General features: G+C 49.9%; 2 protein-coding genes across 3 annotated transcripts; both read left to right on the top strand.

Moving 5' to 3' along the window:
* The first annotated feature begins 1,135 nt into the window (after positions 1-1,135).
* TRIM45 (tripartite motif containing 45) lies at positions 1,136-10,706 on the top strand. 2 transcript variants are annotated; one of them, XM_051613207.1, is made up of 6 exons: positions 1,138-1,571; positions 4,535-5,268; positions 6,250-6,379; positions 8,266-8,380; positions 9,436-9,562; positions 10,390-10,706. In XM_051613207.1, exons 1-6 carry the CDS (start codon positions 1,240-1,242, stop codon positions 10,539-10,541), a joined length of 1,590 nt encoding a protein of 529 aa, XP_051469167.1. In that variant the 5' UTR covers positions 1,138-1,239; the 3' UTR covers positions 10,542-10,706. The 2 variants fall into 2 exon arrangements, 1 of the variants encoding a protein (XP_051469167.1); XR_007888866.1 differs by lacking the exons at positions 9,436-9,562; positions 10,390-10,706 and adding an exon at positions 7,744-7,892 and having other exon boundaries at positions 1,136-1,571; positions 8,266-8,363.
* A 905-nt stretch (positions 10,707-11,611) lies between these two features.
* VTCN1 (V-set domain containing T cell activation inhibitor 1) lies at positions 11,612-27,144 on the top strand (the record flags this gene model as incomplete). The annotated part of the gene is made up of 6 exons (XM_051611783.1): positions 11,612-11,703; positions 20,722-20,786; positions 22,283-22,630; positions 25,127-25,405; positions 26,073-26,234; positions 26,904-27,144. Coding segments are annotated over 5 exons (906 nt in total), but the record flags the coding sequence as incomplete, so codon positions are not given.
* Between the last annotated feature and the right edge of the window lie 124 nt (positions 27,145-27,268).

Genomic DNA, 27,268 nt, shown 5'->3' with positions numbered 1-27,268 from the left:
CTGCAACTTTTATCCCAGCGTCCGCAGCAACCGCTTCACTTGCTAGAAGTTAATCTGAAGGAGGCTGCTAAAATATCTTTCTTTTTCGATTACTTTCAAGCTTGTAAACACTTGTGACCTAAAGCCTTGATCTCGTACAACATAAAAGACACAGAAGTGTTTGAGTGTATCTCACCAAGAAGACAATGTCTGTGTCAAGCCATGATGCATCAGAGGGGTGTTAACACCCAGTACGGATTAAGTATTTACAGATCAGCCCTAAAAAAACCCAACCTGACTGAAGACCTCCCTTGTTTGTTGATTTATAACACAACTTAGGGAACTTAAAATCCAGAAGTCTCAAACGATGTTCATGCCACCTTGGTATTCAAAAGGGCCAGCAGGATAGGACAGGTGAGAGTCCATAGCCACGGCTGACGGGTGTTACTAAGGGTACAAAGCTAAGTCATTAGGGGCTGAATGCAGCACATTACATGACTACTGGTAGTGCTAGTCAACGTGGTTTTATGGAAAAGAATTTTTTAAAAATTATTTATTTATTTGAGGAGTTTCCAAATCCAGTTATGAAAGCACTTGTGCAGGTAGAGGAGCCTGCTGTAGGACTGCAGTGGGGTTCTGGTTGGTAAGCCTCCTTTCTGCGGTGTCAGTCACCTCTGGGCGCAGCGCATCAGCCCCGTCCTCGGCAGCAGCGAGAGGGCCTGGCCGCGGGGCGCGGCTTCTGCTGCGGGGCGCGGCTTCTGCTGCGGGGCGCTGCTTCTGCTCTCCGCCGCTCCCCGGCCGTCAGAGGGAAGGACGGCCAGCGCCTGAAAGCACTGGGCGAAGGGCGGCCAAGGGCCACCTGCAGGGCAGGCTCCGTCGGGTGGGGAGGCCGTTCTGAGAGGGGAAAGCCTGAAAACACGAAATCTCCAGGGGCCGGTTATCCCAGACGAGCGGCTCGGGAAACGGGAGGCGCCAGGGGCGGCAAGGAGCGGGGCCGGCTCTTCTTCAGGGCCTCGGCGAGGAGGGGCAGGGCAACGCGGGCCCCCGGGCTCCCCCCTTTGCCTGCCCGGCCGCTCCCGCAGACGCGCCCCGCGGCGGGGGCGGCGCCGCCCGAGCCCGACCCTCCCTCCCCCGGGCCCCGCCGCCCCCGGCAACCGGCGGGGTCGCCCAACGGCCGCGGGGCGGGCGGCGCGCGGGGCGGCCGTTGGGCGGGCGGGCGGCCGTTGGGCGGGCGTCGCGCGGCCGCCCCGGCTGCCGGCCATGTCGTCCGGGCCGCGCTGCCCGCTCTGCGCCCAGCCCTGCGCCTCGCCGCGGCTGCTGCCCTGCCTGCACTCGCTGTGCGCGCCCTGCCTGCGCCGGCTGGCCCGCCCGGCCGAGCCGGGCCTTGCCGCCCCGCCCCGCAGCGTCCTCTGCCCGCTGTGCGACGCCCGGGTGGCCCTGCCGCCCGGCGGCCTGGCCCAGCTCACCCCCGACTACCTGGCGCTGGGCCGCGGCGGCGGGGCGGGCTGCGACCTCTGCGCCGAGGGGGCGGCTACCGGGCGCTGCCTGACCTGCGGGGCCGGCCTCTGCCGCTTCTGCTGCCAGGCCCACAGGTGAGAGCGGGCGGCGAGGGGCGGCCCGGGTGGGGCGGCCTTCCCCTCGCGGGGCGGGGCGGGGAGAGGGGGGGCAGCCGGGCAGGGACCCCGGCGGAGCTGGCCGGAGCGGTTCAACTCGCACTGCTTGCCCTTGGTTCCATCCCGAGCGGGTGCAGTCCTCCCCGGAGGGTGCTCTGTGCTCGCGGAGGGCAGGCTGCTAGCAGCAGGTCGGTCAGCCCTGTGCGGGTGAGGCCGTGAATTTCCAAGTCAGGCCGCCCTTGCTCCCTTGCTGATTTGCGCCTTAATTTATAGCACTGCTGGATGGGGAGACCGACAGTGCTGCAACAGGCGTGGGGGTGGGCAGAGTATGAGCAGGACAAGAGCCTCGTGTGTTGTGCTGCCCTGCTTTGCAGAAGGCACATCTCCCGAGGGAAAACAGGGAAGTTAAGCTGCCTGTGGTTTGTCTCTACTTCCAGAAATGTTTACTGTGCATATCCGCAAAGGCATCTTTAGGTGAAGTTGAAGGAGGTGCTGAAGAGTCCAGACCAGGGCCACCAAGATGATCAGAGGGCTGGAGCACCTCTGCTATGATGACAGGCTGAGGGAGTTGGGGCTGTTCAGCCTGGAGAAGAGAAGGCTCCAGGGAGACCTTATAGTGGCCTTCCAGTACCTGAAGGGGCTACAGGAAAGCTGGGGAGGGGCTTTTTACAGGGACTTGTAGCGATAGGATGAGTAGTGGCTTTAAACTAGAAGAAGGGAGATTTAGATTAGATATTAGCAATAAATTTTTCCCTGTGAGGGTGGTGAGACACCGGAACAGGTTGTTTCTCCCTGGAGATGTTCAAGGCCAGGTTGGATGGGGCTCTGAGTAATCTGATCTAATGAGAAGTGTCTCTGCCCATGTAGGGGGGTTGGATCTAGGTGATCTTTAAGGTCCCTATCAACCCAACCTATTCTATGATTCTAGGAGCTAAGTGGAAGGCCTGACACTAGACCGCCTGCTGTCGTTGCTGCCTCCTGATGATCAGCCCATGTTTTTGCCCGTTAACTGTTGTGTTCGTGTACCTTGTGTGGATTTTCAGCATTTTTGTGGGGCTGGGAGCCTACAGCAGTAACACCATTGTATCTCGGTGTGCCTGATGTTGCAGTGTAGTTCTGTTGGAATACAGGAAACTTGAAGAAGTGACAGCAGAAGAGGGCTGTGTGCCTCAGAGGGGGACATGTCAGTAAGGCAGGAAGGAGAAGTGACTGCAGCAGAGGTAGGAGCTGAAGAGGAGGCAGACACCGTGACCAGTGAGCAGGGCAAGAAGACAGGCATCACCGTGAAATAAAAGTGATACGAAGTCTGAATGGTCTTCTGAAGCAAGGAGGCGACAGCCAGGGTCAGAAAAACACCCAGTAGCACTAGCCAGGGAATCCCCAGTCTAGGTTAATCAGCTCAGCCTATTCCCTCCATGTTTGCTACTCCTTTCCACTCAATAAGCAATACTTTTTTCCCCCAGAAAGAACTGAGCCATATTCCTTGCTGCCCTGCCCCCCTACAGATATGAGTGCATGTGGTAAAATGGCTTAGGCTCTTTGCCCCTTTCTGCTCCAGGCTGTAATTTTCAGCATACCATTGTGATTAGCTAATGCCTCATAGCCCATGCAAGCTGCTGAAGAGTGATAAGCTGAGACCTTGAATTGCAGCCTGTCACACAGACAGAAATAACTGCAGAAGGTATGAAGCAGTAGAAAATTTTTCCTGATGACCTGTTTCCTACCTCATTAACTGATAAAATTGCTTTGTCCCATTAGCATCTGCAGACTTGCACCTGATTTAGTTGATGGCAGAGCAGAACAAGGGCCAAGGAAAATAGTTTTGAAACTGTTTCCTTGTGTGTAGGGAAGTTTTCTAATGATCCAAGTGCCCGAGTTGTGCTCCTTGGAATAAGTGAGATAGGTTTTAGGTTGAAGTCAGGGAGCTGTGAATTTGAAATGTGTTATGCAAATAATGCTTTGAAAATGTGCTGGGCCCAAGGGAGACTAGTAGGAAGGGAAAAGAGTAGTGTAAGGCCCATGTGCTGCCCTGTGATGAGCCTGCTTTGTGTTGCCAGAGCAACTCTATAGAACTTGGTCCTTGGAGTATTTCTTTGCTTGTAGCTTGGAGATCCCATCTCAACTGCCAGAAGTCATTAGTGCAAGAGATGAGGAAGGAGAGAAGGCTTTTGCATCCTGCTCAATAACTAGCTCCCAGTGTACAAAATAGCATGAAATGGAAACACTCGAGTGGTGCCTTGTGGTATGGTGGATATCTGGGTCACAACAGGTTCTTCGTGTTTGATCTTTGGTCTCCTCTAAGCAGGACCTAATCTGGCGGGCAGAAGGAAATGGTGTTTGACTTTAAGGATATTAAATATTTTACCACAGGCTGTCTTCTGTCAGTGTCTTCTGAACTAAGAGGTATTGGAGCTCATTTGGCTCAGTAAATTTTTTTAAATGTTGAAAATCACTGGACTAATGGCTGAGGAGCTTGGCACCTCCCATTCCTCTCCAGAAGTGACTGTCAGCAAGCAGTTGTGTTTTGAGATGTCCCACCAGCTCTCACTTTGCAGGGTTCACTGCTCTCCTGCTGCCTTTGTCACAGTGGGCTCAGAGAGTAATTGCAACTATCCCACTTCTGTCAGGCTCCATGAAGAAGCTGCTGGCAGTAGCAGCTTGGCAGCCCGTTCCCTGGTGTGTGTGGGGCCACAGTGGGGCACACAAATTTTTTTTCTGAAAATAGTTCTGGCAGCAGGCAGGGAGCTTGAGAGCAGCCTCTAATGAGTTGCTTGCAGATGCTGTCCTCTTTTCTGTGGAGTCTTGTCTTTTCATGCAGAGTGAATTTCAGGGGAGACACTAACTCTGACTTGCAGTGTGCACACACTGGCATTCATGAGGGTTCTTGGATGTTTGCATTTCCTGTCTGACAGGTGAAGTGACATGTAGTTGCTCCCTTCTAGGAGGCAGAAGAAGACGGCCTCTCATGCTGTGATGGAGCTGGAGAATACCAAGGATTCCAGCCAGGCCAGGAAGCCTCTCCTCTGCCCTTCCCACCCCACAGAGGAGCTAAGGCTGTTCTGTGAGCAGTGTGACCAGCCGGTGTGCCGGGACTGCGTTGTAGACAGGCACCGGCAGCACCGCTATGACTTCACTGGCAATGCCATCCACAGGCATGGGGATGCCCTGCGGGAGCTGCTGAAAAGCACCCAGCAGCACATGGGTACCCTAGAGGATGTGCTGAGCCAGGTTGATGACATGGGCAGCGCCATCCGCAGTCGCGCAGAGGCTGTGGCCACAGAGATCTGTCAGTTTGCCAGTGGGTATGTGAAAGCCGTTGAAGAGCACCGGCACCGGCTGCTGAAGCAGCTGGAGGACTTAAAGGTGCAGAAGGAAAACCTGCTGCACCTGCAGAAGGCCCAGCTGCAGCAGCTGCTGCTGGATATGAGGACAGGCGTGGAGTTCACGGAGCACTTGCTGACGAACGGCTCAGACCTGGAGATCCTCATCACCAAAGGGGTGGTGGTGAGCCGCCTGGCAAAGCTGAACAGCATTGCTTACAACACTAACCCCAGTGTGGATGACAGGATCCAGTTCTGTCCTCAGGAGAGGGCAGGGCAGTGCTGTGGCTATGAAGTTTTTGGGGCCATTCTCAATAAAGTGGTTGATCCAGCCAGATGTACCCTGCATGGGGAAGGTAATGGGATGCTGTACAAGAGCTGAATGGGAACACACCACTCACTGAAGTCACCTCTCCCTTCTCTGAACCCATGTGGTGTTCAGCTTAAAGCACTGTTGGCTCCCTGCTGTCCAGACATTAACTAGGGGCAGGGGTAGAGCTCTGCTTGCTGAGGCCTATGGGAGCTGTGCTTGTTAGGGAGCCGGAGAGACCATGCATGTGCACAAAGTGTACTGGAGCTGCCCTCTGTAACATCACTGACCTCAGCATGGGGCTGAGGTGCAAAGAGGGTAACCCTTAGGCCAAAGAAGACAGTATTCTCAGGGGCTGGGCATGTTGCCCACAATGGCAGGACATGATCCTCTCCCAATGGCCTCAGCTGTTCTGCAGCATGGGCCCAGGCAGATCCCCTCTGTGTCTGAGCTAGTAGGTTCATTCCCCTTACATCTTCTGCTGATATTGCCATGGGAATCACTGGCATTGATGATTTCACAGGTGTTTGCTTGCCAAGGACCTGAAGCAGTGCCTGCAAACAGATAATGTTCAGACCACCCCACAGAGCACAGGCAGCTCTGAGCAGTAAAGGCCAGCACAGGACAGATGAGACAGATCCAAGGCTGGTTCGATCCCTTCCATGCCAAACTATAAGTGCTGAGATCTCTGAGGCTCCACACTGTGCCTCTTCCCTTCTAGTTGCATGGTATACCTTGAAGCCTTCTGGAAAGCTACCAGCTGGGCTTTGAGAGGCAGACAGGAAAACTACCCTGGTCCGTACAGACTTCCCTGCTAAGCCTGCCCAACATCTCTCAGTGCCTATAGCTGTCCACTCTCTCTGATCCTGAGAAGTATTTTACTTTTCCCAGTGAGTGGAAGGAGCTGTACACCCCAGCAGCAAAGTTCCAGCTGTGTTCTGATGGGACTGCAACACTGCAAAACAGGTGGGAGGTGGCAGTCATGGCTGGTATGAATCCTTTCTGGTCCTGTTTCTCTGCCTTGCAGATCTCCACAGCGTCAGTCAGAACCAGCTGACTGGCTTTACCCTGCTCTTCAATGACACCATGGGGGAGCGGATGGGGCAAGGAGGAGAGGCTGTGCAGGTCACCATCACCCACAAAGACAAGAAAGACTGGTGGGTATTTCACCTGAGAACTCCTCAGTTACTGGGTTTGCCTTTTTGCCTCCGTTGCCCTGGCTCCCTCCTTGCGTGGGCAGGTGGGAAGACGTGCTTCAGTCTGTGGGTCAGAATCTGCAGGGGAAAAATTACCTTCCCACCAATATAGCAGTGCCTCCTACTCATTGTATTTGACGGTGTGGAGTTTGACAGTGTTGGCTCAGGTTTGTATTGAGCCTTTGAGTGATTTGGGACTTCTTAAAGGCTTCAACTCTCAGTTCAGTGTCAGACATTGTCAGAGCGAGCTGTTGCTCCTTCCCACTTCTACCAGTAGACAACCAGGGCTCCTGCGTTTGCTCACACCTCATGAACATAAAATATTGCAACCCCAGAATGACTCTCAGGAGTCAGAAAGGCCACCACGCCCAGAAGCCTCTGATAGTTGGTGGAATTGCCTAGTTCATGTTCTGGAGAAAGAATCTCTGTTGGGACTTTATCATGCTTTCTCCTGTAGCTGCACATGTTGAGCACTTTCACGCATTCGGAGGTTTTCTAGCAAGCGCAGGGAAGAGGGCGAGTGTTCCCACACTGAGAAGAGCAACCAGAAAAAAATATTTTGTAACTGTTTCCAGGCCGCTCTTGTTACAATAAAGCAGCCAGGCACAAATGCAGAACCAATGGAGGTCAGTTCTTAAGAAAAACATCTATTCTGTTTGTAATTCATACAACTGAGCTGGAACAAAGTGCCAGCATAACTCCTTCCAGGAATGCTGTTGGTGTGATGACCTGGTGAGAAAAGGGACTGGATGCTCCAGCTCCTTGCTGTGGGGAAGTGTTGACAAGGTGTACAGAAACAGTGCTGGTTGCACAGACCTTTATCGATAGAGCAAAATTGTTCAAGAATGTGGTTACAAAAAATGTACCTCTCTGCCTTAGGTGAACCTATCATACAGGAAGGTATGATCAGAAGGATTATGTGGATTTTGCTTGGTGGGGTAGAGGTCGCTGTGGCCACATTGGTTTCTTGTTATTGCACAAATGCTGTTATATCTGTGGCTGGAAGCCATCTGGCTTTGGGTTGAAACACAGCAGCTACAGAAGAGCATGAAGTATCACCACACACTTGATGGCAGGAAGTACTGTAGACAGCTGTACTGATGTGAAATGGTGGGGGGTGGGGAATACAGCCTGCAAAACTGGAAGATTATAAACTGTCATGTCATGGGACACAAGAGACTAATTAGTTGGGATTAGGAAGAACACCATTCTCTATGCAGAGCTGCCTGATAATTGTCTGTGGAAAGCTCTCTCCATCTTGTCTGTGAAGCAATCTGTCCCTGAGTAACTAGCTGATGCTTTCTCCCTGGCACTCTGTCCACCAGGGTTCCTTATGAAACTCAGCAAGCATCACTTTGGAAAGGGAGAGTTTGCCAGCAGGCACCTAGAACTCCTCAGAGCATTGAAGACAGTAGTTGAAGACATTCAAGCCTGTCCCATTTATGGCCTGTCTTTTTCATGATCTCTACTGAAGGTAACTGCTCTCTGAAGCTGTGAATTTACCCCGTTTCTGAGGGCTCTTATCTGATGGGATAATCTGACCTGCAAGTGTGCTGTCTGCCATCTTCTGCTCTTTCAGGGCTCAGGCTTGCTACAAATCCTTGCAGTGCAGCTAGCTTTGTGTGACTTCCTTTGTATGGTTATTGCAGCTTCCAGTAGCAGGTGTGTGTGAAAGCTACTCAGTGCTTGAGCATTGCTCATGCATCCTGTTAAGCTCACTGGAGACCCACAGCTGCTGAACAAGGCTGAGGATAAGGAACCAAGCACAAATCTAGGCCAGACAGTGGTTCACATGTAGAACAATTTTCTGCCAGTTACTGACCTTTTGGACTTCTCTCTGTTTGTAGTTCAGTCAAGCCGACAGTGTGTGATAATGGTGATGGGAGCTACCGTATTTCCTACAGCCCTCAGGAGCCAGGCTTATATGCTGTCTGCGTCTATGTGAAAGGGCAGCATGTACAGGTAGCATTTCTTGTTCCTCTTTAGTGCTTCTCCTTTACCTGCTTTTTTTTCCCCAAAGTATTTCCTTCAAATCTTTCTAAGGATTGCCTCCACCACTCAGCAGTTTAAGATTGGGCTTAGTGATATGTGACTGCCAGGATCACCCAGTTAGTTTCTGAAAATGCAGACACAACATCAGATCTGACAAGTGGTGTCCCTCAAGGGTCTGTACTGGGACAAGCACTGCTTAATATCGTCATCAGTGATACAGACAGTGGGATCAAGGGTACCCTCAGCAAATTTGCAGATGATACCAAGCTTTCTTGTGTGGTCAACATGCTGGAGGGAAGGGATGCCATCTGGAAAGACCTTGACAGGCTTGAGAGGTGGGTCCATGCCAACCTCATGGAGTTCAGTAAGGCCAAGTGCAAGTGCTCCTGTGTCAGGGCAATCCTTGTTATTAGTACAGGATGGGGGATTATGTGATTAAGAGCAGCCCTGTGAAAGGGACTTGGGGATACTGGTGGATATAAAGCTTGACATGAGCCAACAATGCATGCTCGCAGCCCAGAGGGCTAATTGTATCCTGGACTGCATCAAAAGCAGTGTAGCCAGCAAGTTAAGAGAGGTGATTCTGTCCCTCTGCTCTGGTGAGATCCCATCTGGAGTACTGTGCCCAGTTCTGGAGCTCCCAACACATGAAGGACATGGAGCAAGTCCAGAGGAGGGCCAAGAAGATGATCAGAGGGCTGGAGCACCTCCCATATGAAGACATAGGATTAGAGATAATGGTTATAAACCAGAGCAGAGTAGATTTAGATTGGATATTAGGAAGAAGTTATTTACTATGAAGGTGGTGAATTACTGGATTGAGTTGCCCAGAGGTGGTGGAGGCCCCATCCCTGGAGACATTCAAGGTCAGGCTTGATGGCGCTCTGAGGAATGCAATCTAAGGGTGTCTGTGCTCACTGCAGGGGAGTTGGACTAGATGACCTTTAAAGGTCTCTTCCAACCCAACACTTTCTATGGTTCTGTGATCCACTGCAGCAGCCTCTCTGCTTGCTTCTCCCCTGCAGGGCTCTCCATTCACTGTGATGGTGAAAAGAAACTTCCACGAGCACCAAGGCGTGTTTCACTGCTGCACGTTCTGCTCAAGTGGAGGGCAGAAAGCTGCTCGCTGTGCCTGTGGGGGGACCATGCCAGGTGAGTGCTCAGCTTTCCCCATGCTGCTGGCATCAGGAAGGTTTGTTGCATCCAGTCCTCCCTAGTGTAGGTAAGTGTTGAGTAGATACTCCAGCCCAACTGCTTCCTTGGCCATGCACCAGGCCTGGGTGTACATATCTTCTGGCAAGATGGGACTGCAGCAGTGAGAAATACAGCAGGACAAGCTGAGGGTCATGGTAGCACACCCCATAGACAGAGACCTGAGCCAGCTCTGCAGGAGATGGGGTGAAGCAGCTCAGTCTTTCAGCCCTTCTCAGTGAGCCTAAGCAGCACTGTGGCTACACTGTTCCTGCTCCAGTCCTGGCATGTTGGGAGCTTCTGGGCTGTGTTGCACGGTGTCCAATGCTGTCTGTTTGAAAAGCCTCACTCCTCATTTAGTATGAGAGTTCAACTCCCTTTATGTGTTTAATCCCAGCCATCTTCCTTGTCCTTAACTTGCATGTGTCATTGTGTGTTTTATGTGGTTTTGGTACAGAACCAGCCTCTTCCTTCTGTGCTGGATCTGTATCTAACTCTGGCCATAGCCACTGGTGGCTGGCACAGGGTTGTGCAGGCCTGTGTCTTATGTTACTCAACAGACAAGGGGATGGAAATCTTCAGCTGTCCCAGCCTTTGTAACAGGGGGGGTTCCTCTCTGTTGTTCTCCTTTCTTTAAGGAGCCCTGGTAATTTTAGCCTTGAATATGCTGTTTTGTGATCAGCACGTGACTTCCCATCTGAGAGGAGTCCTGGCGTTGAAGCACTTTCTGAAAGCCTCCAATAAACTAGGATTTTCTGTCCTACTTTTGGTTGCCTCTTCTCTTGCAGGTGGGTACCAAGGCTGTGGCCATGGACACAAAGGTCACCCTGGGTGCCCCCACTGGTCGTGTTGTGGACAAGTGAAGGAGAGCTCGGAGTGTTTGGCAGGGCCACCCTCTGACACCTCTCAGAGGAGTTTGCTCAGGACAGTGGTGCTCTGAGCAGCCAGGTGAGCCTCTGTCTGCCCAGGGCACTGCTGCTGACTGCTGCATGAACACAAGCCACGATGATCCCTGCCATTATTGCATGGCCTCATTGCCAGAAAACAACATTGTGAGAACTGTGAAAGAGGAAGGAGGGAGAATAAAATTGTGCCTTGTTTTCCACTCGGGGCTGTGTATGCAAAGTTATTTTGTGCCTGAACAGGAGCAAACACTGGGAAATGGTACTGATGCCTACACTTTCAAGGACTCGAGAACTGTGGGGTCAGGCTGTAAGGGGAAACTCAATCTGAGCAGTTACCTCACAGGAGGGTCAAGATGTGTCTCATTCTGCAGGGTCAACAGCCCCTGCTGTCCTTGAAGAGGCCAAAGCTGCTTGTTGGGACACATTCCAAAGGGTTTGTGTTTGTGCCTTGGAAAGGCTTGGCAGCCTGTATATAGCTTCTGCCTCCCTGTCAGATATGTAGCACATATAGCACAGTCACACTCCTGGGATCTTCTGTTGTGTTTACAGCTCTTTTATTTTCTCCAAGTAAGCTGCAGTCTTAACTACCCTCTTCCTGCAGAGTAGGAGCAATGTGAGTTAGTAATATAACTGAAGGAAATCCAAGGAAAAGTCATCATGCTGATGGGAGCAGGAATTAGTGTCATTCACCAGTCTGTATGTTCTTTATGGAGATGTTGTGGGACATAGCACTTCTGGGGGTGATGTAGAAGCCAGGAGAGAGCAAGGACAAGCTCGACAAAGAAAGATGTGGGGACAGTCCGAGCATCAGTTGGAGCCATAGCTGGTAGTTTGCAGCTATCTTCCCTCAACTGGGGCAACTGGGCAAGAGCAACAGAGGGAGCTGGAATACAGCAAAACTGGATTTGACTTTTGCAATCTTGGCAAGGCTCTGTTTTCGGAAGGACAGCTTCTCACATTTTCCACAGAGGAGGAAGGATGTATCTATCACCTGGGCTTGTACATGTGTTGCCAAGCTGTCACTGTGGAAATGGCATCTGTGATGAGGAGGAAGAGGCACTTTCCTGGAAGGGAACTGCTAACCTGCTGATTGGTGCCTGCCACTTGCCTGGGTGGCAAGTGGCTGTTTCTGAACAAAACAGAACTGTGTTATCGAGGCTGGGAACGCTACGGCCCTGGGCACAACCTTGCTAATAGGTGTGTGTTGCTAGGGGCTCCTAATACTGCCTGGGGAGCTGGGGACAAAGATCTGAGTGTTGGTCACTTGGGGAGAGGAATGCTGCTCCAGTGTCAACAGTAAGGACTGGCTTGTAAATCATAGAAACCTGTGCTGTCTGTTTGCTTGCTCAGACCTAGAAGACTCATTTGTTGTTTGTTCCTTTTACAAAGCCAGTTTTGGAACTTCTTCCCAGCAAAGGAGATAGATATCCTTATGCAAATACTGTTTATAGTTTTCCATTAATCATGCAGAAAGGGTTGTCAAACAAACGGGGGAAAGTTAGGCAGTTTAAATCTCCATATTAGGTAATTTAAGTCTCCAAGTTGCTGACTCTAAAATTTCGAAGTGAAAATTCAATGAGAGTTAACCTTTAATGAAACAAACAATAACTTATTCTTTGCTATGTGAAGAGTCACTTCTTAGTACCCGAATGTGATGTAAAATGAAATAACCTCATTTTCTTTGCCTGTTTCTTGTCCCCCACCTCCCACCTGTGCTTTGATTTTTGTCAGAGATTCTGTGCTGTGTTGCAGAGGGAGCACATAAGGACAGCACTGCTTTCTAGGTGTATAATTTCTGTCTAAAAATACCTTAGTCCTCTCAGAAAGAGGAATGTGTTTTCTCTTTGTCTTAGGCATCCCTTACACACCCTGTCGCTGACATTTTCCAAGAAGCTGTTTGTGAGAATTACACCAGCAAACACATAAACCCTACAAGGAACTGCATTCATCTTGGGCTGAGCTCTAAGTCTGACATGGGGAAAGCAGTTTCTGGACAGCATGGGGTACTAATCCTGCCAGGATTGGGCCTTTGTGTTTGTTTATTTTTGTTTGTTTGGGTTTTTTTGGCAGACTCGAAGGCTTAGTCACTCCCAGGAATTATAAAGTATTGACCAGCTACCACTCTGTGTTTGGGCAGAGAGGGCTGTGCATGAGGGTAGCTTGAGGAATCACGTGCAGAAAAGATATTAATAACCTTAGTCACTTCGTGGGGGTTAGGTGCAAATGTCCTCCCATTATTTGAAAGCAGAACTTGTCCTCAGTATTCATTCCTCAGAGTGTTTTGCCAAATGAGTATATCCTACTGATCTGCTGGAGTCTCACACTGATCCCCAACAGCCATTCCCAGGAATAGCTTCCAGTGCTCTGTTGGTAATCAGCATTGGGCAGGTGATGGATTAGGAGTTGTAGTTGGCCTGCTGGGCTACTAGATGTTATTTCTGACCACCTGATCCTGGAGATAACAGAGGTATTTTCAAGTCAGACATACAAAGAGTGCTGAGAGAACGACACTGGTAAATATGCATGTTTTTCCCAGAAGAAAATCCCTTGCTGGTAAAATTTCCCATTTCCAAAGTTTTGAGGAAAGAAAAAAAAAAAAAAATAAAAAAAAGGTGATAAATATGAATGGGGCTTTTGGGAGGCAAGAGAAGGTCTTACTCCCCAAATAGGGAAAATAGAGCGTAGCTGTACGGAAAAAACGCTGCAAGAACGAGAGGCTGTGGAAGACCTGGAAGAGGCCCTGCAGCCTGGAAGACTCCACGTGGAGTGCCTCTAGGGTCAGGTGTCACGGGTGTCACGCTAGGGTATCTGTCCCTTCTCAGAGGAGGCAAACCACACTGGTGACACAGCTGCACTTGTAGCTCTGTGCATGAGCACCTAGTTTGTCCCAGGAGATCACAGAACAGTGCAGAAGCTGGTGCAGCAGGGCTTGTTGGACTTCCCATGGCAGAAGGTGGTGCACTAGGACGCACTGACTTCCTGGGGCATCATGTAAAGACAGATCTTGGCAGTGGCCCACAGGCACCATAGGGGAATTCGCTTATTTCCAAGCAAGAGTGGCTCATCACCTCCCTGTTTTGAGACATGAGGGCTTGTTCTGAGTGCTGCTGCTTCCAGCTTCCCTGCAAGGGCAGGTGAGGCTGAAGACAGTTGGAGCTGAAAAGTCAGTGCAGGGGTCTCCTCCTTCCGGCCTTCAGCGTGAGACCATGAGTGTTCCCACCCCCAGTGCTTCTCAAGCACCTCTTGACACCATTGTTACAGATGTGGGAGCACAAGGCTGGAAAAGCATCCAATTTATTTGCCAGATCCCAAGGATAGCTTTTATCTTTTTCAGCCTGCTGGCTGTCTTCATTTCTCTTGAGTACTCCATGAAACTTGGTTGCTTGCCAGCTTACCACAACTGCATTTGCTCCTGGTTCTCTCCTTCAGCTTCACAGTGACATTGAAATGAGGCATGGACTTCCATATGTAGGGGAACTCTTCTGACAGAATTATTATTTGTGAAGACAGAAAGAAGTTGTGCCATGAAGGGCAGAGTGATAGCATTCTGCTTCTTACACCTGTGCCTCCCCCAGACCACTGAACATCTTCTTGGGCCCTTACCTACCTTCAGTCCTTCCTGCTTCCACTGTTCCCCCATGCAGGCAAGAGGCAGCATGTACTATGGCCAACTCTAGGGCACCAGCTGGTAGGCCCAGCAAACATGGTAACACTTTGTGCCTGTTGTCACTTCTCCCTCAGTCAAGGCAGCCAATGTCTACATTCCCCAGGTGCTCACCAGCTTTCACAGACTATGTGGCACCAGATCCTTTTCCTGTGTTTGGCTGGATTTCACTAATAGATTTCAAAGTGGTAAGAGCTGGGCAGACCATGTACTTATGGATCCTTGAATTCTTTGGGAAATACTCTGAATACCTCTTTTTTTTTTGGTCCTACCAGGGCTGCCTGTGCCTGAGATACAGACCTATCTTTCCAAAATGGAAGTAACTTGATCATTGACTGTGCATTGGGGTGTGCTGGGGCTATGACCTGGAGTTAACTGGTGCTGAAAGAGGACACCTCATTTGTGCACTGCACCACAGGCAGCCGTAAATCGGGTGTCACCAAGGGCAACAGGGTAATTCTTAATGTCTGTTTCCTACCAGGCCACTAGGGCCTAGAGTTATTCTTAGCTTCTAATGATGCTCTGCTAAATTACAACAGTTTCAGTAATCAACAGAATACTACAAAATACGTCAGATTTCTTTTTTTTTTTTCTTTTCTTTTTTTTTTTTTTGTTAAAAAAGGTTATTCCATGTTAAAGCAGAGAGAAGTGAGAACCACATAAAGTCCGCTATCTGGGTTTAAACCATTGCGACAACCAAAGTGCAGCAGTGATTTTCACTTGCATGAAAGACTTCCACTCCTTGGTCTTGTTCAGAGGCCAGAGGAGGAAGGACAGGCTTTCAGTAACAGCCAAGACTGGAGTGTTAGAAGTAGGCTCTGTTCACACCTCTGCCACATACCTCACACAGGCTGTTCAGGTCTACCTGGGAAGTGATTAGCTTCACAGCCAAGCTTTCATACTGAAGTAGCACATGAAAAGCTGAGTAAACCAAACGCCTACTCACTCCTGAAAGAGAAGGTCCCATCCTGGCTCATCTGACCTTGCTGCAGGCTACTTCTTCTTGCCCACCAGAAGCATCACTGTCCTCTAACCGCAGAAGAGCCAATTCAACTCCCTAATCCAGCAGAAAACCATTTACTTTCTAATTTAACTCTGACTCCTAACAGGTGACTAGGATTAGTGGAGGTTCAGAGCTGTGCTCTCACCAGTGCAAGGTGGTAGGAAGTGGAGGAGATTCAACACAAGCTGTGATGTGTACCTTTTTTCTGGCATGAAGAGGCTGGAAGTGGTGAGTCCTGGGTGCTAAATGTCTTGGAATACAGTTTGCTGACAAAAGCCACAGCCTGTTCTAGCCCTCTCTTTGCTGTCTAGCAGATGCACCACATCTGGCTATGTTCATCCATTGTACAGGTGAACAGGCTCTTTTGGAGCTGACCTGTGGTCCAAAAGACAAAGTGTGCACTTCAGAAATCTCACACCTGCACAGATAGAAGGCTACTATGCCCCTCAGGGCATCATAAACACTCCTGAACCCCACTCAGCCTTTGTAGATGGTTTGGTCATCACTGATCAGTATTGGTTGGTCTTGATTTGAACCTCTGGTTGTTGCAGAGAAAATAGTTTGGTTTTTCTTAGGTGCTGGGCTGTTGCCAGTTCCTCTTAGAATCTTCAGCTCCACATGAGAAAGCTGTTTCCTTCATGTCATCATCCACATTTGCTGGAGATGGCTATGGACTGCCAAAATTTCCCCTTTCTCTGTCCTCCCTGGAACACAGTCCAGACGTAGATGCCAGGTACACGGTTCCCCTTTGGGAAACTGAACATGGTGAGGCAAGCTGCCTTCCCTTTTCTGCTCTTTCACAATGTCTCTGCCCTCCTCAACCTCTTATGCCCAAGAGCTGCCCATCTTGCCTTGAGTGAGGCCAAGCACAGAGGGAAAGGCTTGCAGGGTCTGTGCCAGTTTCTTGCCTTGATGCGCTCTGGTGTCCACCCTAAAGGCAGATCTGAGAGCAGCCGGAGCTGGCCTTCAGGAGTAGAAGTAGTTTGGTCTGGAGGAGTTCAGAGGGAAAAAAACAGCAGTAGGAAAGAGGCCACTGCCAAACCCGCATGGCTCTGATTGCACTGCTGAGCCTGGAGGAGCCTCTTAGCACAGCACAGAGAGGCAGGAGAAGATGAACATTGTGAATGGGGTTGAGAAGCGGACCTGCAGGTGGGACTTCTCTGCCCAGTATTGACAGCATGATCTGAGATTTTAGCAAGGAGACCTGAGCTGGTCCTGGATATAACGCAACCCACCAGTGGTGGGTGACCTGTAGATGTACATGGAAGACTGATACACTCTTAGCCCATGATTAGCTGGCTACCAAACCATGAGCTGTGTTATGGTTTTAAATCAGACATGTTTCTTTAAAGCATGGTGTAGGAGGCCCCTCCTGTTACCCCAGGGACAAACCAGGCCTCCCTGCTTTTGACTAGCCTGCTGGGGGGAGCTGAGATGCTCATTTCTTCCTCATTCCTGAAAGTTTACTGCTTGGGCTCACCGCTCCTTAGATGGGGTGAGTTATTTAAGCACAACAGCCTGGGAGAATATATCATGTGAAGGACAGGGGCTGTGCTGAGTAGTGTGGGACCTTCGGGCACCTGGTGTTTGGCTTGTCTTCATAGGTCCCATGACAATGGCATCCCAAGGCCAGGTCATTTTCTGGAGGTATGGTATTATCTGCATTTGCTGTGGGAGAGAGGAGGGAGGGAACTGTATTTTCCGGACTCCTCAGCTATATCACCTTGCTACCAGAAGCTCTCAAGACACGAGTTCTTTGCATCTTGACTCTATATTGCACTCGTCCAAGATACTTAAATATGAGTACAGCTTCTTTTATACAATCAGCAAGGCCATGTAGCTGTCAGACACCCATGTGCAGGTCGTCAACTGCAGCCAGGATGGAGATGTGTGTCCTAGAAACTATGTGTGGCTGGAGTATGCCACCTCAGGTTTGAATGCTGTTGTAGGTCAGTATATTGATGGCTCAACAAAGGCTCTGTATTCCTTCTGTTGTAGGTTGGGGTATCTACGGGGGAGGCTCTGCTTTCCTGCTGCTGGCCCTCAGACAGCTGCTTATGTCTCCACCACATTGGTGTCCTGTGGAGAAAAAGGCAGAAGCTGTCCTTCAGCAAGTTTTCTTGCTGTGTGGGCCAGGAGTAAGAGCTGGGAAGATGTGCAAGCTGGTTTGTGCCTCTCCTCTCAATGAGCCTCTTTCCTTTGGAGCTACTGACCAAGTCCTGGTGGTCTACTGCCAGAAAAAGAGGTTTTGTGGGACATGCCTTAAAATTGTCTACCTCATATCCTTATTTCCTGGTAATAACTCCTGCCAGATTGCTGAACTAGCTAGCAGACTTGATTCAGCCTCTGATTAACGTGTACTGGGCTTGCATCTAAACCTGACTGCTTGAACAAAGCCATCAACAAGCCCCCTCTTTCATCCCAGGTGTGAGCTCTTCCAGGCTGGACAGAGGGAGAGGCTCCAGTGAGGTGTGTGAGACATCCCTTCCGTGTTTATTTTAGCAAAAAAGATTTCAGCTGTTCTGAGTATTCATCCCACCTGAGCTGAACAGCTTGGAGGAGAAGGCCAGTCCACATGTGAGCAGAAGAGAGGTGCATGAGCCATGCTCCAGCTTTCTCACACGGGTCATCAATGAAGTGCTGAACAGTAACACTGTCTGTACCTTTTCACTGGCAAAAATGAGACCACTAGTAGACATACTGTAACACAGTGTAAATACCCACTAGGCACTGTATTCCTCATGTGTCTGGAATGTGTGCAGTAACCAGCTCTGTTATTCTCAAGAGGCAGACCAGCTGGCTTTTGTCAGGGAAATGCAGTAACTGTGACGGGTGTGAAAAAATGAATACCTACCCTTTGCTGCTCTGAGAACTATCCTCTGGCTCCGCCAAGGCCTCTGCCTGCTCTGGGCAGCTGTGCACAGCCAGACCACAGCAGCTTGCTTGAAGGAGCAGGATTTGTCAAGGCTGTTGGCCTCTTCAGGCTGATTTCGAAATGCAGAAACATCCCAGAGAGAGGGGAGAATTTTCCAGGAAGCTTCTAAGGAGCAGTGGGAGGTTTCTATTGATTTCAGGAAAGAAAAGCATCACAAAACAAAACCCCTCAAAAATAAAACTGAAGCTCTGAGGAAAGTTGAGCTCTGCAATCACTAACCGCTTATTGGAAGGGGAAATCCTTCCTTTTTGACTTACCCCTGCCATGCTATTTCTTTTCCACAGTAAGCTTTGATACAAGCCAGGGGACCTTCAATCTCTTAATCTTCTGGCTTTTTTTTTTTCATCCTCGCACCTCTAAGCCCATTCCTGAGGGAAAGCTTACTCTGTGTGGAGCTAAAGATCAGGAGGATTCACCACTGCCAAGCCTCTCTCTCTGTCCCCGGGCTGCACTAGGCAGCATTCAGGCTGCCCAGAGCTGCAGGCAGCCCCCTGCTTGGCTGATCAGGAATGGGGCCAGGGAAAAGAGGATGCATGGAGTGGTGTCCTGCGGGCTGCCAACGAGATGCTGGGAACTGGGGATGGTGTCAGGGCTCTGACTTGTGCAGCCCCAGGTGCCTGTGTCAGCCTGTTCCTGTGCCTCTGAAAGGCTGGAAGCGCGAGGGGTGTCGAGGCGCAGAAAACTGCTTTTCGCCTGAACTGCTGGACTGGACTATTGCAAAACACAGCTCCCGTCAGCCTGGGGCCGGGTCATCAGCTTCCTCTTGCTCACCCTGCACTATTGTTGACTCAATATGTGCAGCAGCCTCCCAGACAAATATTTTTAAGGCCCTTGTCATTCTTGGATCTTGCAGTTTCTGGGGAAGAGACTCTAAAGGGCCTTATTTCCCCTTGTTCCTGGTAAGGGGTGTTGAAGCGGGCAGTGACATCTGTGTGCCCCAAATTGCCATCCCCCCTGTAGCAAATTAGCAGCTTTTTCCATCAGCACTGCTGCTGCCTTGAACCAGGGGTGGGAAGCACCTTTCTGGATGTGAAGCTACCAAGGCTTTGCAGATACAGGGGCGGGTGGTGCCAGCAGGGGAAAAAAGCCTAAGTGTTGGCCCATTTGTGCTGATTTGTGTTTGTCTGTGAGTGAGCTAGGGACAGTTTTGCCTGGCACAGTGCTGGGACAGAGAGGTGGTGGCACCTGAAGGGTTCAGGGACTGCACAAGAGGGTGTCCTGGCTGCTTGTTCCTTGCCATCCTCCCTCTGGCATTTATGAATGAAATCCTCTCCAACCTGCAGGCAGCACTCCTTGGCTCCTAGCAGTTTCTCCCCTGCCCACTCTCCAGATGGAGTATTTTAATCTAGAGATGTGAGGGTGAGTCACAGCTGCTGAGAAGCTGCCACTTGCTCCAGGCATGTGTGCTTTGGGTCTAAGTCCATGCTTCCCAGGCATGAGAGCTGAGGCTGATCATGGCAACCTTAGTTGAATTTATAGCTCTTGACTGAGTTCTTCCTCTGCAATCAGCTCCTTAGAAACTGGTGGAGCTCCTCAAGGAGGTAAATATTATTTAGCATATGCAAGACGCTCAGTATCTCCCATGGAATAGGAGAGCACAAGGTTGTCCCACAGTGAGCCCAGCTGAAAACACCAAATGACTCAGGGTTGAGCAGCACAGCCCCCCCCAGCACCCTGCCAGCCTTGGGGAGGGGGCAAAATCCCCTGTGAGGATCCTCTGTGGCTCTCTGGGCTTCTCCTCTGGCAGTCCTGGATCAGTGCTGAGCCCAATAAGCCTGTGAGACCATCAGGGACTGCGAGTGATCTGATCATGCCAGGATGTACCTGTGAGTTTGAGTGGGGAGCTGCTTCAGGGCTTGGTCTGGTGGGGAGCTGAGGTCACTGCCACAAGCCCCAGTCCATGTGACAGAGCACTCAAGAACACATCCCAGCTACACTAGCTGTGCTGGGAGCCAGCACTGGGCCACGCTTAGGGGTCTGTCCAAGCCAGGGCTACCCTGGAGATGGGCTGTGCTCAGCAAGGCTCAAGCTGTGCTGCTCTGTGTTGTGCTGCCTGTTACCTCCTCTGCTGGGCTGCTCTGCCTGTGTAGTGGTGTTCTCCTCAGACCCTCATTTAACAAGCTTCTTACCTTTCTGTACATGGGGCATCCCCAAAACAGCTATCTCACAGACCTGGCCCTGTCTCCAGCTCCCTCTTGCCCCCTGCCTGGCTCATACCGTGTGTCTCCTGGGGTCAGGGGCCTCTCTCAGTGCTCTGCTGATCTCTCTGGGCAACTGGTCCCTTGCAAATGCCATCAGGGACTGCCCAGATCACTCATGCACTGGGGGGTGCAGAGAGGAGCATCCTCCACTGGGACCCACTGCTTTTTGCCACAGGGAAAAGGCTGGTCTCCTCTCCTCCTGCCACATGGACCTCCACCTTTGATGGCAAGCGCTTACTCAGATCTTCATCACTGCTGTGGTCATTGAGGTCATGTACTTCACCAGCCTGCCTTGCTCTAGGTCTGTGGCCTACCTGCCACAACCTCCTTCCTGCCAGCAGCTCTGCAGGTGCTGTTGGGTGTGAAAGGAGGTGGGCTGTGCAGTAATGTCTGTTCTTTTTTCCCCAAACAGCACGACTACAGTCACTATCGTCCTGGCTGCAGTGATTGTCCTGATCATCGGGTTTGGTGTCTCAGGTACACGACCGCTCAGATTTCCTGCTGTTACCAGTAGGGCAATGAACTTCTGGGTCTCCATCCTGTGCATGGGCTAAGGTGGGATGTTGTGTGGAAGTGCCACCTACCTTTTGATGAAGGCTCTCTTTGTAATGCCTACATGCCAGAGAGCTGAATTAAAACTTCACAGGTGACTTCAGTTCAGGCCTTACTCGACAAGGTATTGCTCCATGACACTCGGCCACAAGGAGCTGTGCTCTCCTTGGAGACTGTGAGCTCTTGTAGGCTTTAAACACACAGGGATTTACAGACACACACACATACACGTGTGCTCAGGGTGGGTTAGAAGACACCAGCTCTTGGTACTCAGAGCTGAGTGAGAAAATCTGTGTTGGCTCTTAATTTCTGTGAAAGCAGCAGTTGTGCACATAAGAGCCCTCATGCTGAGGGGCAGCTCAGTTTTGCTTCTGCTTTCACAGAAGAAACTAAGGTGCTTTTTTTGTTTGTTTGAGGTTTTTTTGTTGGTTTGCTTCCTGTGGGCTTGCTTTTGTTTGTTCGTTTTAGTTTAGTTTTGGGGGTTTTATTGTTAATTGTCATGGTAGCAACTGAAATGTTCAACTCCATCTGTTGCTCCATGGACAGTCAGCTGAGGCAAGGGATGGAGAAGTGTAGCACAGCCTGTGCCGCTGGTGGTGTAGTGCTTTGTTACCTGAGATTGCCTTGCAAATGCAGCCTTAAACCTACACACAGAGAAAGTCCTGCACGTTCTGTGCTCCTTCTCCTAGATGGGAGGAGATAATGGTATTTATTGTGAAGTCAGGCAGCTTCTGTCAGGATGGGGCACATTCCCCTCCTCCCTCAGAAATGAAAAAAATCTGCTGCTTTGGTGTTGGCCCAAATGCAGCCTCTTTGGGGTGTGCTGAATTAGGATGCTTAGAAAAGGGCTGCACAGGAAAGAGGACCCAGATCTAGAAAGGAGCTAATTCTCAAGCTTGCTGGCTAAGATTAATCTTGAGAAACCAGCTGCATCCCCAAGGAAGGGAAATGCTGACTTTTCTTAGAAGAAAGAAAACAATTTGGATTCCAGTAAGGGTGAAAGAGCAGCCTCTTGTTTCTCTGCCAGTGTTATGCCTTGAAGTCATACTTATACTGCAGAAAGGGAGGTCCTGACTAAGAAAAGACACAAAAATCACTCTCTTCTGTCAGCTGCAAAGAGAAAAATCCCTGATACATATAAGTAAGAAAACACCTTAGGAATTCTTCTCAAACAAATACGAGGAGCCACTTTTTGAAGGATGTTGCCTGCCAAAGAAATGCTCCTGTGCTTTATCTTGGTATATGATAAGCCACAGTAGTTGACCTTTTCTGGCAGCATCGGTAGCTACTGCTGGTACCCTTGCGATGTGCCGGCGCCCATTCAGCCTTGAGGTGGGTGCACAACAGTTTTTGGGGTGGTCTGGCCTTTCTCCATGCTCACCACCTCCCGTTTCTCACCTCACCTTGCTTTATCCTCGCAGGAAAGCGCTCCATTGGCGTGACGACGCTGCCGTCGGCAGGGAACATCGGCCGGCGCGGGGTCCTGGGCTGTACTTTCGAGCCCGACGTCTGGGTGGGCAGCGTAGCCATCCGGTGGGCCAAGCTGGGCACAGCTGGGCTGGTTCATGAGTTTAAAGGTGGGAAGGACGAGCTGCAGGAACAAGACGAGTCGTTTCGGGGCCGCACGGCGGTGTTTGCAGACCAGGTGACAGGTGGCAACGCTTCCCTGGAGCTGAGGGACGTGCAGCTCTCCGATGCAGGCACCTACCAGTGCTCCGTCACCACGGCCAGGGGGAGCGGGGCGGCACAGCTGCGGTACAGGACAGGAGGTGAGGGGTACAGGGAAGGGCATGGGTTTTTCAGAGACTTCTATGGCCTTACCTGCTCTTTCCACATTCTTGTTCCAGGAAAGATGATTGTTTTAACGCTTTCACTTGTCTTCTTTTCTTCTGTTAACCTCATGTAGACTACCAGCTACTCAGCTGATTACAAAGATCCTCTAAAAACAAGAGGAGCTAATTGATCTTATAAAGGTGCAGATTTTATAGCTGTTAAAGATAAAATTGTAGCTTTTTCTCTGTAGATTATGACTTCTCTCCAGTCAGGAGTGCCACATAGTAAAAATTACAGCCTATTTAATATATTTTTTTCTCTTTTTCTAATGTATTCAGTTTTTAAAAAATCATGGAATCACAGAATGGTTTGGATTGGAAGGGACCTTAAAGATCACCTAGATCCAACCCCCCTGCATGGGCAGTGACACGTCCCACTAGACAGGTTGCTCAGAGCCTGCTCTTCTCCAGGCTGAACAGCTCCAACTCTTTCAGCCTGTCCTCACAGGAGAGGTGCTCCAGTCCTGGGATAATCTTTGTGGCTGTCCTCTGGACTTGCTCCAGGAGCTCCATGTCCTTCTTATGGTGGGGGCTCCAGATGACTTTCAAAACAACAAACCACCTAAATCACAGTTATCTGAACTATTACACATTTGCTGGAGATCGTTCATCTTGTTATGAGTTAACTATGAGACACACACAGGCACAAATTAATTTTAACTTGCATGTGCTTAATTCTTGTGAACCCTCTGGGCTCAACCATCATGCTCACTACTGGCACAAAGTGTTCGTCCCATTTCTGTCACCTCTGGGTCTTTCCAATGAAACTGTGGTGAGTTATATGATACGGGTAACATGAGTCTGCACAAGTGGGTAGTCCTATGTGCTTCTTTGGCTGGCTGTGGCATCCCTGAGGTCTCAGCATATTCCTTGAGCCCAAAAGTCCAGGTTGGGAGAGGCAATGCCATTTTATGATTGGTAACCACTTATGTGGTGACACCAGCCATACCAGCAGCACAAGTGGGTTCCTCTGTGCTTAAGGCCCATCATGGCAGGACAGTAGTAAACAGTAGAACTCTTGAATAAGAGGAGTTGCTTTTCTGCAGGTCCAGTTCCCTTCTTTTGCCTAGCAGAGCCAGAGCACCTGGAGGTGGGCACCAGCTTCTCTGCATAAGCTTGTGATGGATGTATGCGAGGCAGAGCCGCTGCCCCATGTCACATCCTGGGACAGAAAGGCAATGCAGGAGTTGGTGTTGCAGGGATGTCTGGCTAGTGTCATTTCACAAAGTCTTTCATTTCTTAGTGAAAGTAAGAAACTTCTGCCCTGTTGGTATGTGAATCACTTTCTCAAGTAGTGAAAGAAAGAGATGCTGGGCTTGCAGGCCTCTTATCTTGCAATAGCAAGGATGGAAGAACTGCTTGGGACTACAGAGGAAGTGGCAAAGCCAGAGGGTTTTGGCTCGTGTCTGAGGCATGATTAAGTCCTGTGGGGACTTTGTCTCCTGCCTCTTCTTGAAACCTTGTGAATCTGACTGCTTTTGTGTTGCTTGATTTGATGCTTAAAGTAATCCATGTGAAATGCTGCATTAGATATTATTTCAATTTAAATTGGTGAATCCTGCTCCTAAAAAGCTTTAGTTTCTCATCATATCTGTACAAGTGGGAAATATGATGAATACAGAGACCAAAGGTTTATTTGAGGTGGTCTTGGCTTTAAAACACAGCTGAGTTTGCACAGGCTTTAAACATTTGGTTTAATCCAGGGATGTTGGCATAACTCTCGCAGCTAAGATCACATCTTAGTCTGCTCTCAGCCACAGCAGCTACAGAGAGCTTCCCTTGGCTGGAGCCCCATTTAGCATGAAAGCCACATCATGAGGCAGTAGATATTGGTCAGGCTCCCTTCTCAGTCAGGGTAGAGGATGAGTCACCTTCCCCTCCCCCCCCATCTGATAAGAGCAATCGTTTTTTGCATGCTTCTCCCTGTGAGAATAGCAGGTCCCTCCTTTCAGCCACCTGTCTTCAGCAGAGGTGAGCAGAGCCATGGCTGCTGCTCCTGCCCGGGGAATCCAGGCATTTTGCAGAGATACATAAAGTCTCAGGCTGGCCAGGTCCTGAGCCCAGTCTCCTTTGGGAATGAGGGTATCCAGAAGCTCTTGAGAAATGCTTGATTTATGAGCCCAGGACCCAGCCTGTAACTGTTAAGCAGAATTAGTTAGATGCTAAAGCTGTGCCAGCACCTCAGCAGATGTCATCAAACTGGACTGCCTTGTGCTAGGAGTCTTTAGATCCTCTGTAGCAATCCCTGTATAGCTCAAGCTGCACAGACCTCTGCCTGAGCCTCTGTTTGGTTTGGCTACTTGCAGTGCTGCAATGCCAAGCAGCAAGTACCCTAGAATTACCTGGAAATTACCAGCAGATGCAGTTGGGTGTTTCATGCCCAGTTCTTAGACACTTGTCTTTTTCTGACTCTTCCCTTTGTCCCTCCCAAAGCCTTCAGCACCCCCGAGGTCCACGTGGAGAACAGCAGCAGTAGGGAGACGTTGCAATGTGAAGCACCACGCTGGTTCCCTCGCCCCACCGTGCGCTGGACAGCCTGCAGTGACACTGGAGAGGACCTACTTCACGTTGCCAACACCAGCTTTGAGCTGAACGCTGAAAACATCACTCTGAAAGTGGTTTCCTTTCTGCACAACATTACTGCTAATGCCACCTACACCTGCGTGATTGAAAACAACGTTGCCAAGGCTACAGGCAGCATCAAAGTGACAGGTAGAGTTTAACACCACCCAGAGACCACAAGGGAGAAGGGTTGTAACAGTGCACATATGGGTGGGCTCCTGCAGCACCTCTGTCCATCAAGGAAGGGACTGAAATCCGTGGTTGATCTAAGCTTCTCCTTCTGTCCCTGGGATGAGGGAAAGGGTCTGTGTTTGGTCCTGCTGTGTCAGATGTTTTTCACAGTCACAACTGCTCGCTTGGCACAGGGACAGAACTGCTGGTGAATGGGAAGGAAGGAAATGCTTCCAAGTAATATATTCCTTCGACTGTTAACCAAAACTAAACCAACCAATCAAACCCCCCAGTTTTTGACACTTGTAGCCAAGTTCAGCTTAGATCCCTTTTGTTTTCCAAAGCAGCAGGCCCCTTTAGTAGTTACTAATGTCAATGTCTCAGACTCCAGGCCATCCTCTTTATTTAAAAGGCCACCTTATTCACAGGAAAGCAAAATTTCCCAAAAGCCCAGGTATCTTTCCTTGTTCTGTGTGAGAAAGGTCACAGCTCTTCTACAGCAAGGGCTTCACAGCAGTGGCTCTCCAGCACAAGAGCAGGGTCTATCAATATTCAGAAAATTTGGGAGGAATAAATATACAAGCTTGTTTTACCTTTCCTGCTGTGTTCCCCATTCTGGTAGCTTCTCATTATTCTTCTGCTACAGATTTCAACATTACAAGGGGGACCAACTTGCAGCTGGTGAACCTGAATGCAGAGTCTGTGTCCTCCTCCCTTCCACCCTGTCACTGGATGCTTCTGCTTCCTCTGTATCTGCTGTCAATATAAAGCCTCTAAAAAACAACCAGAAACACTGCTGGACCTGGAGGTAAGCTTGGAAAGGAAACTCATATGCACATATATTCATTACACGTAGGCCTTCTTGCTGAGTTTTGTTACAGCAGTGGACTTATCACAAGCCTGCCAGAATGGGAGAACATGTCTTTGCCCTTTTCCTATCCCCAGCTTTAGGTGAGCCTAGTGGCTTGTCCTTTCCACAGGCTCCCTCTTGGCTTCTCCCTTCACCTTCTGCAACTTCAGAGATTCATCTCTTACATCATTCACTGTCACCTTGTAACTTATCCCTGCACTCTCTTTTCCTTCCCTCCTTAACCTGAAAGATAGACGTCTTGCTTGCTGCTCTGCACACATGCTGAACCTTGGCTACAGTCCATGGCTGCAAGGCAATGTGGCCTTTTTCCTCCCCAGAAGGCCTGCTGCACTACCAGCCTTGCTTTATTCAGACAACTCCACTGCCCAGCAACTTCAGTAAATAGTACTTAGCAGGGCTACCTTGAAGAGGGCTAGAGGGAGCTTCTGGCCTGAGCAACCCCACCTAGACCTGGAATAAGGGCTGTAGACAGTCAGAGCACAGGACAATTGCCTTTCGTATTCACCAGCTTCAGCTTTTGGTGGTAGGCTCTTGAGGTAAACTGGTGATAAAGTGGGGAGCTACAGAAAATCAGCTAATAGGAACATGCCTTGTCTTTCCATGCAGAACATCACACAGTTACACTGACAGCAGGACGCACTTCAAGCTTTCCTCCCTCTCAGGCTGAGAACTTTAAGAGCTTCTCCCAGTTCCAGAGCATGCAGTAGCACAGACATGAAGCCAGCTGATTAATCTCTTCCACTACAGGATGCTTCTTCCACTACAGGATGCTTTGTTTGGCTTCAGAAAGAGAACAAGGAACATGATAAGGAGAGCTGCATAAATAAAGGAAAAAAATCTGATTGCAGGAACAAGATGTGTTCTTTTGTCTGAAGTAACCCAGTGACCAGAACTGCAATTGTGGGCAGAAGCTCAAACAAGAAAAGGGTTTCCTGCAATACATATGAGAACTGGTCCTTCAAACTCAGAGT

This window comes from Apus apus, chromosome 1 (assembly GCF_020740795.1).
Source record: "Apus apus isolate bApuApu2 chromosome 1, bApuApu2.pri.cur, whole genome shotgun sequence".
NCBI lineage: Eukaryota > Metazoa > Chordata > Aves > Apodiformes > Apodidae > Apus > Apus apus.
Note: the sequence above shows the minus strand (reverse complement) of the source record. Positions and strands in the feature narration are given on the sequence as shown.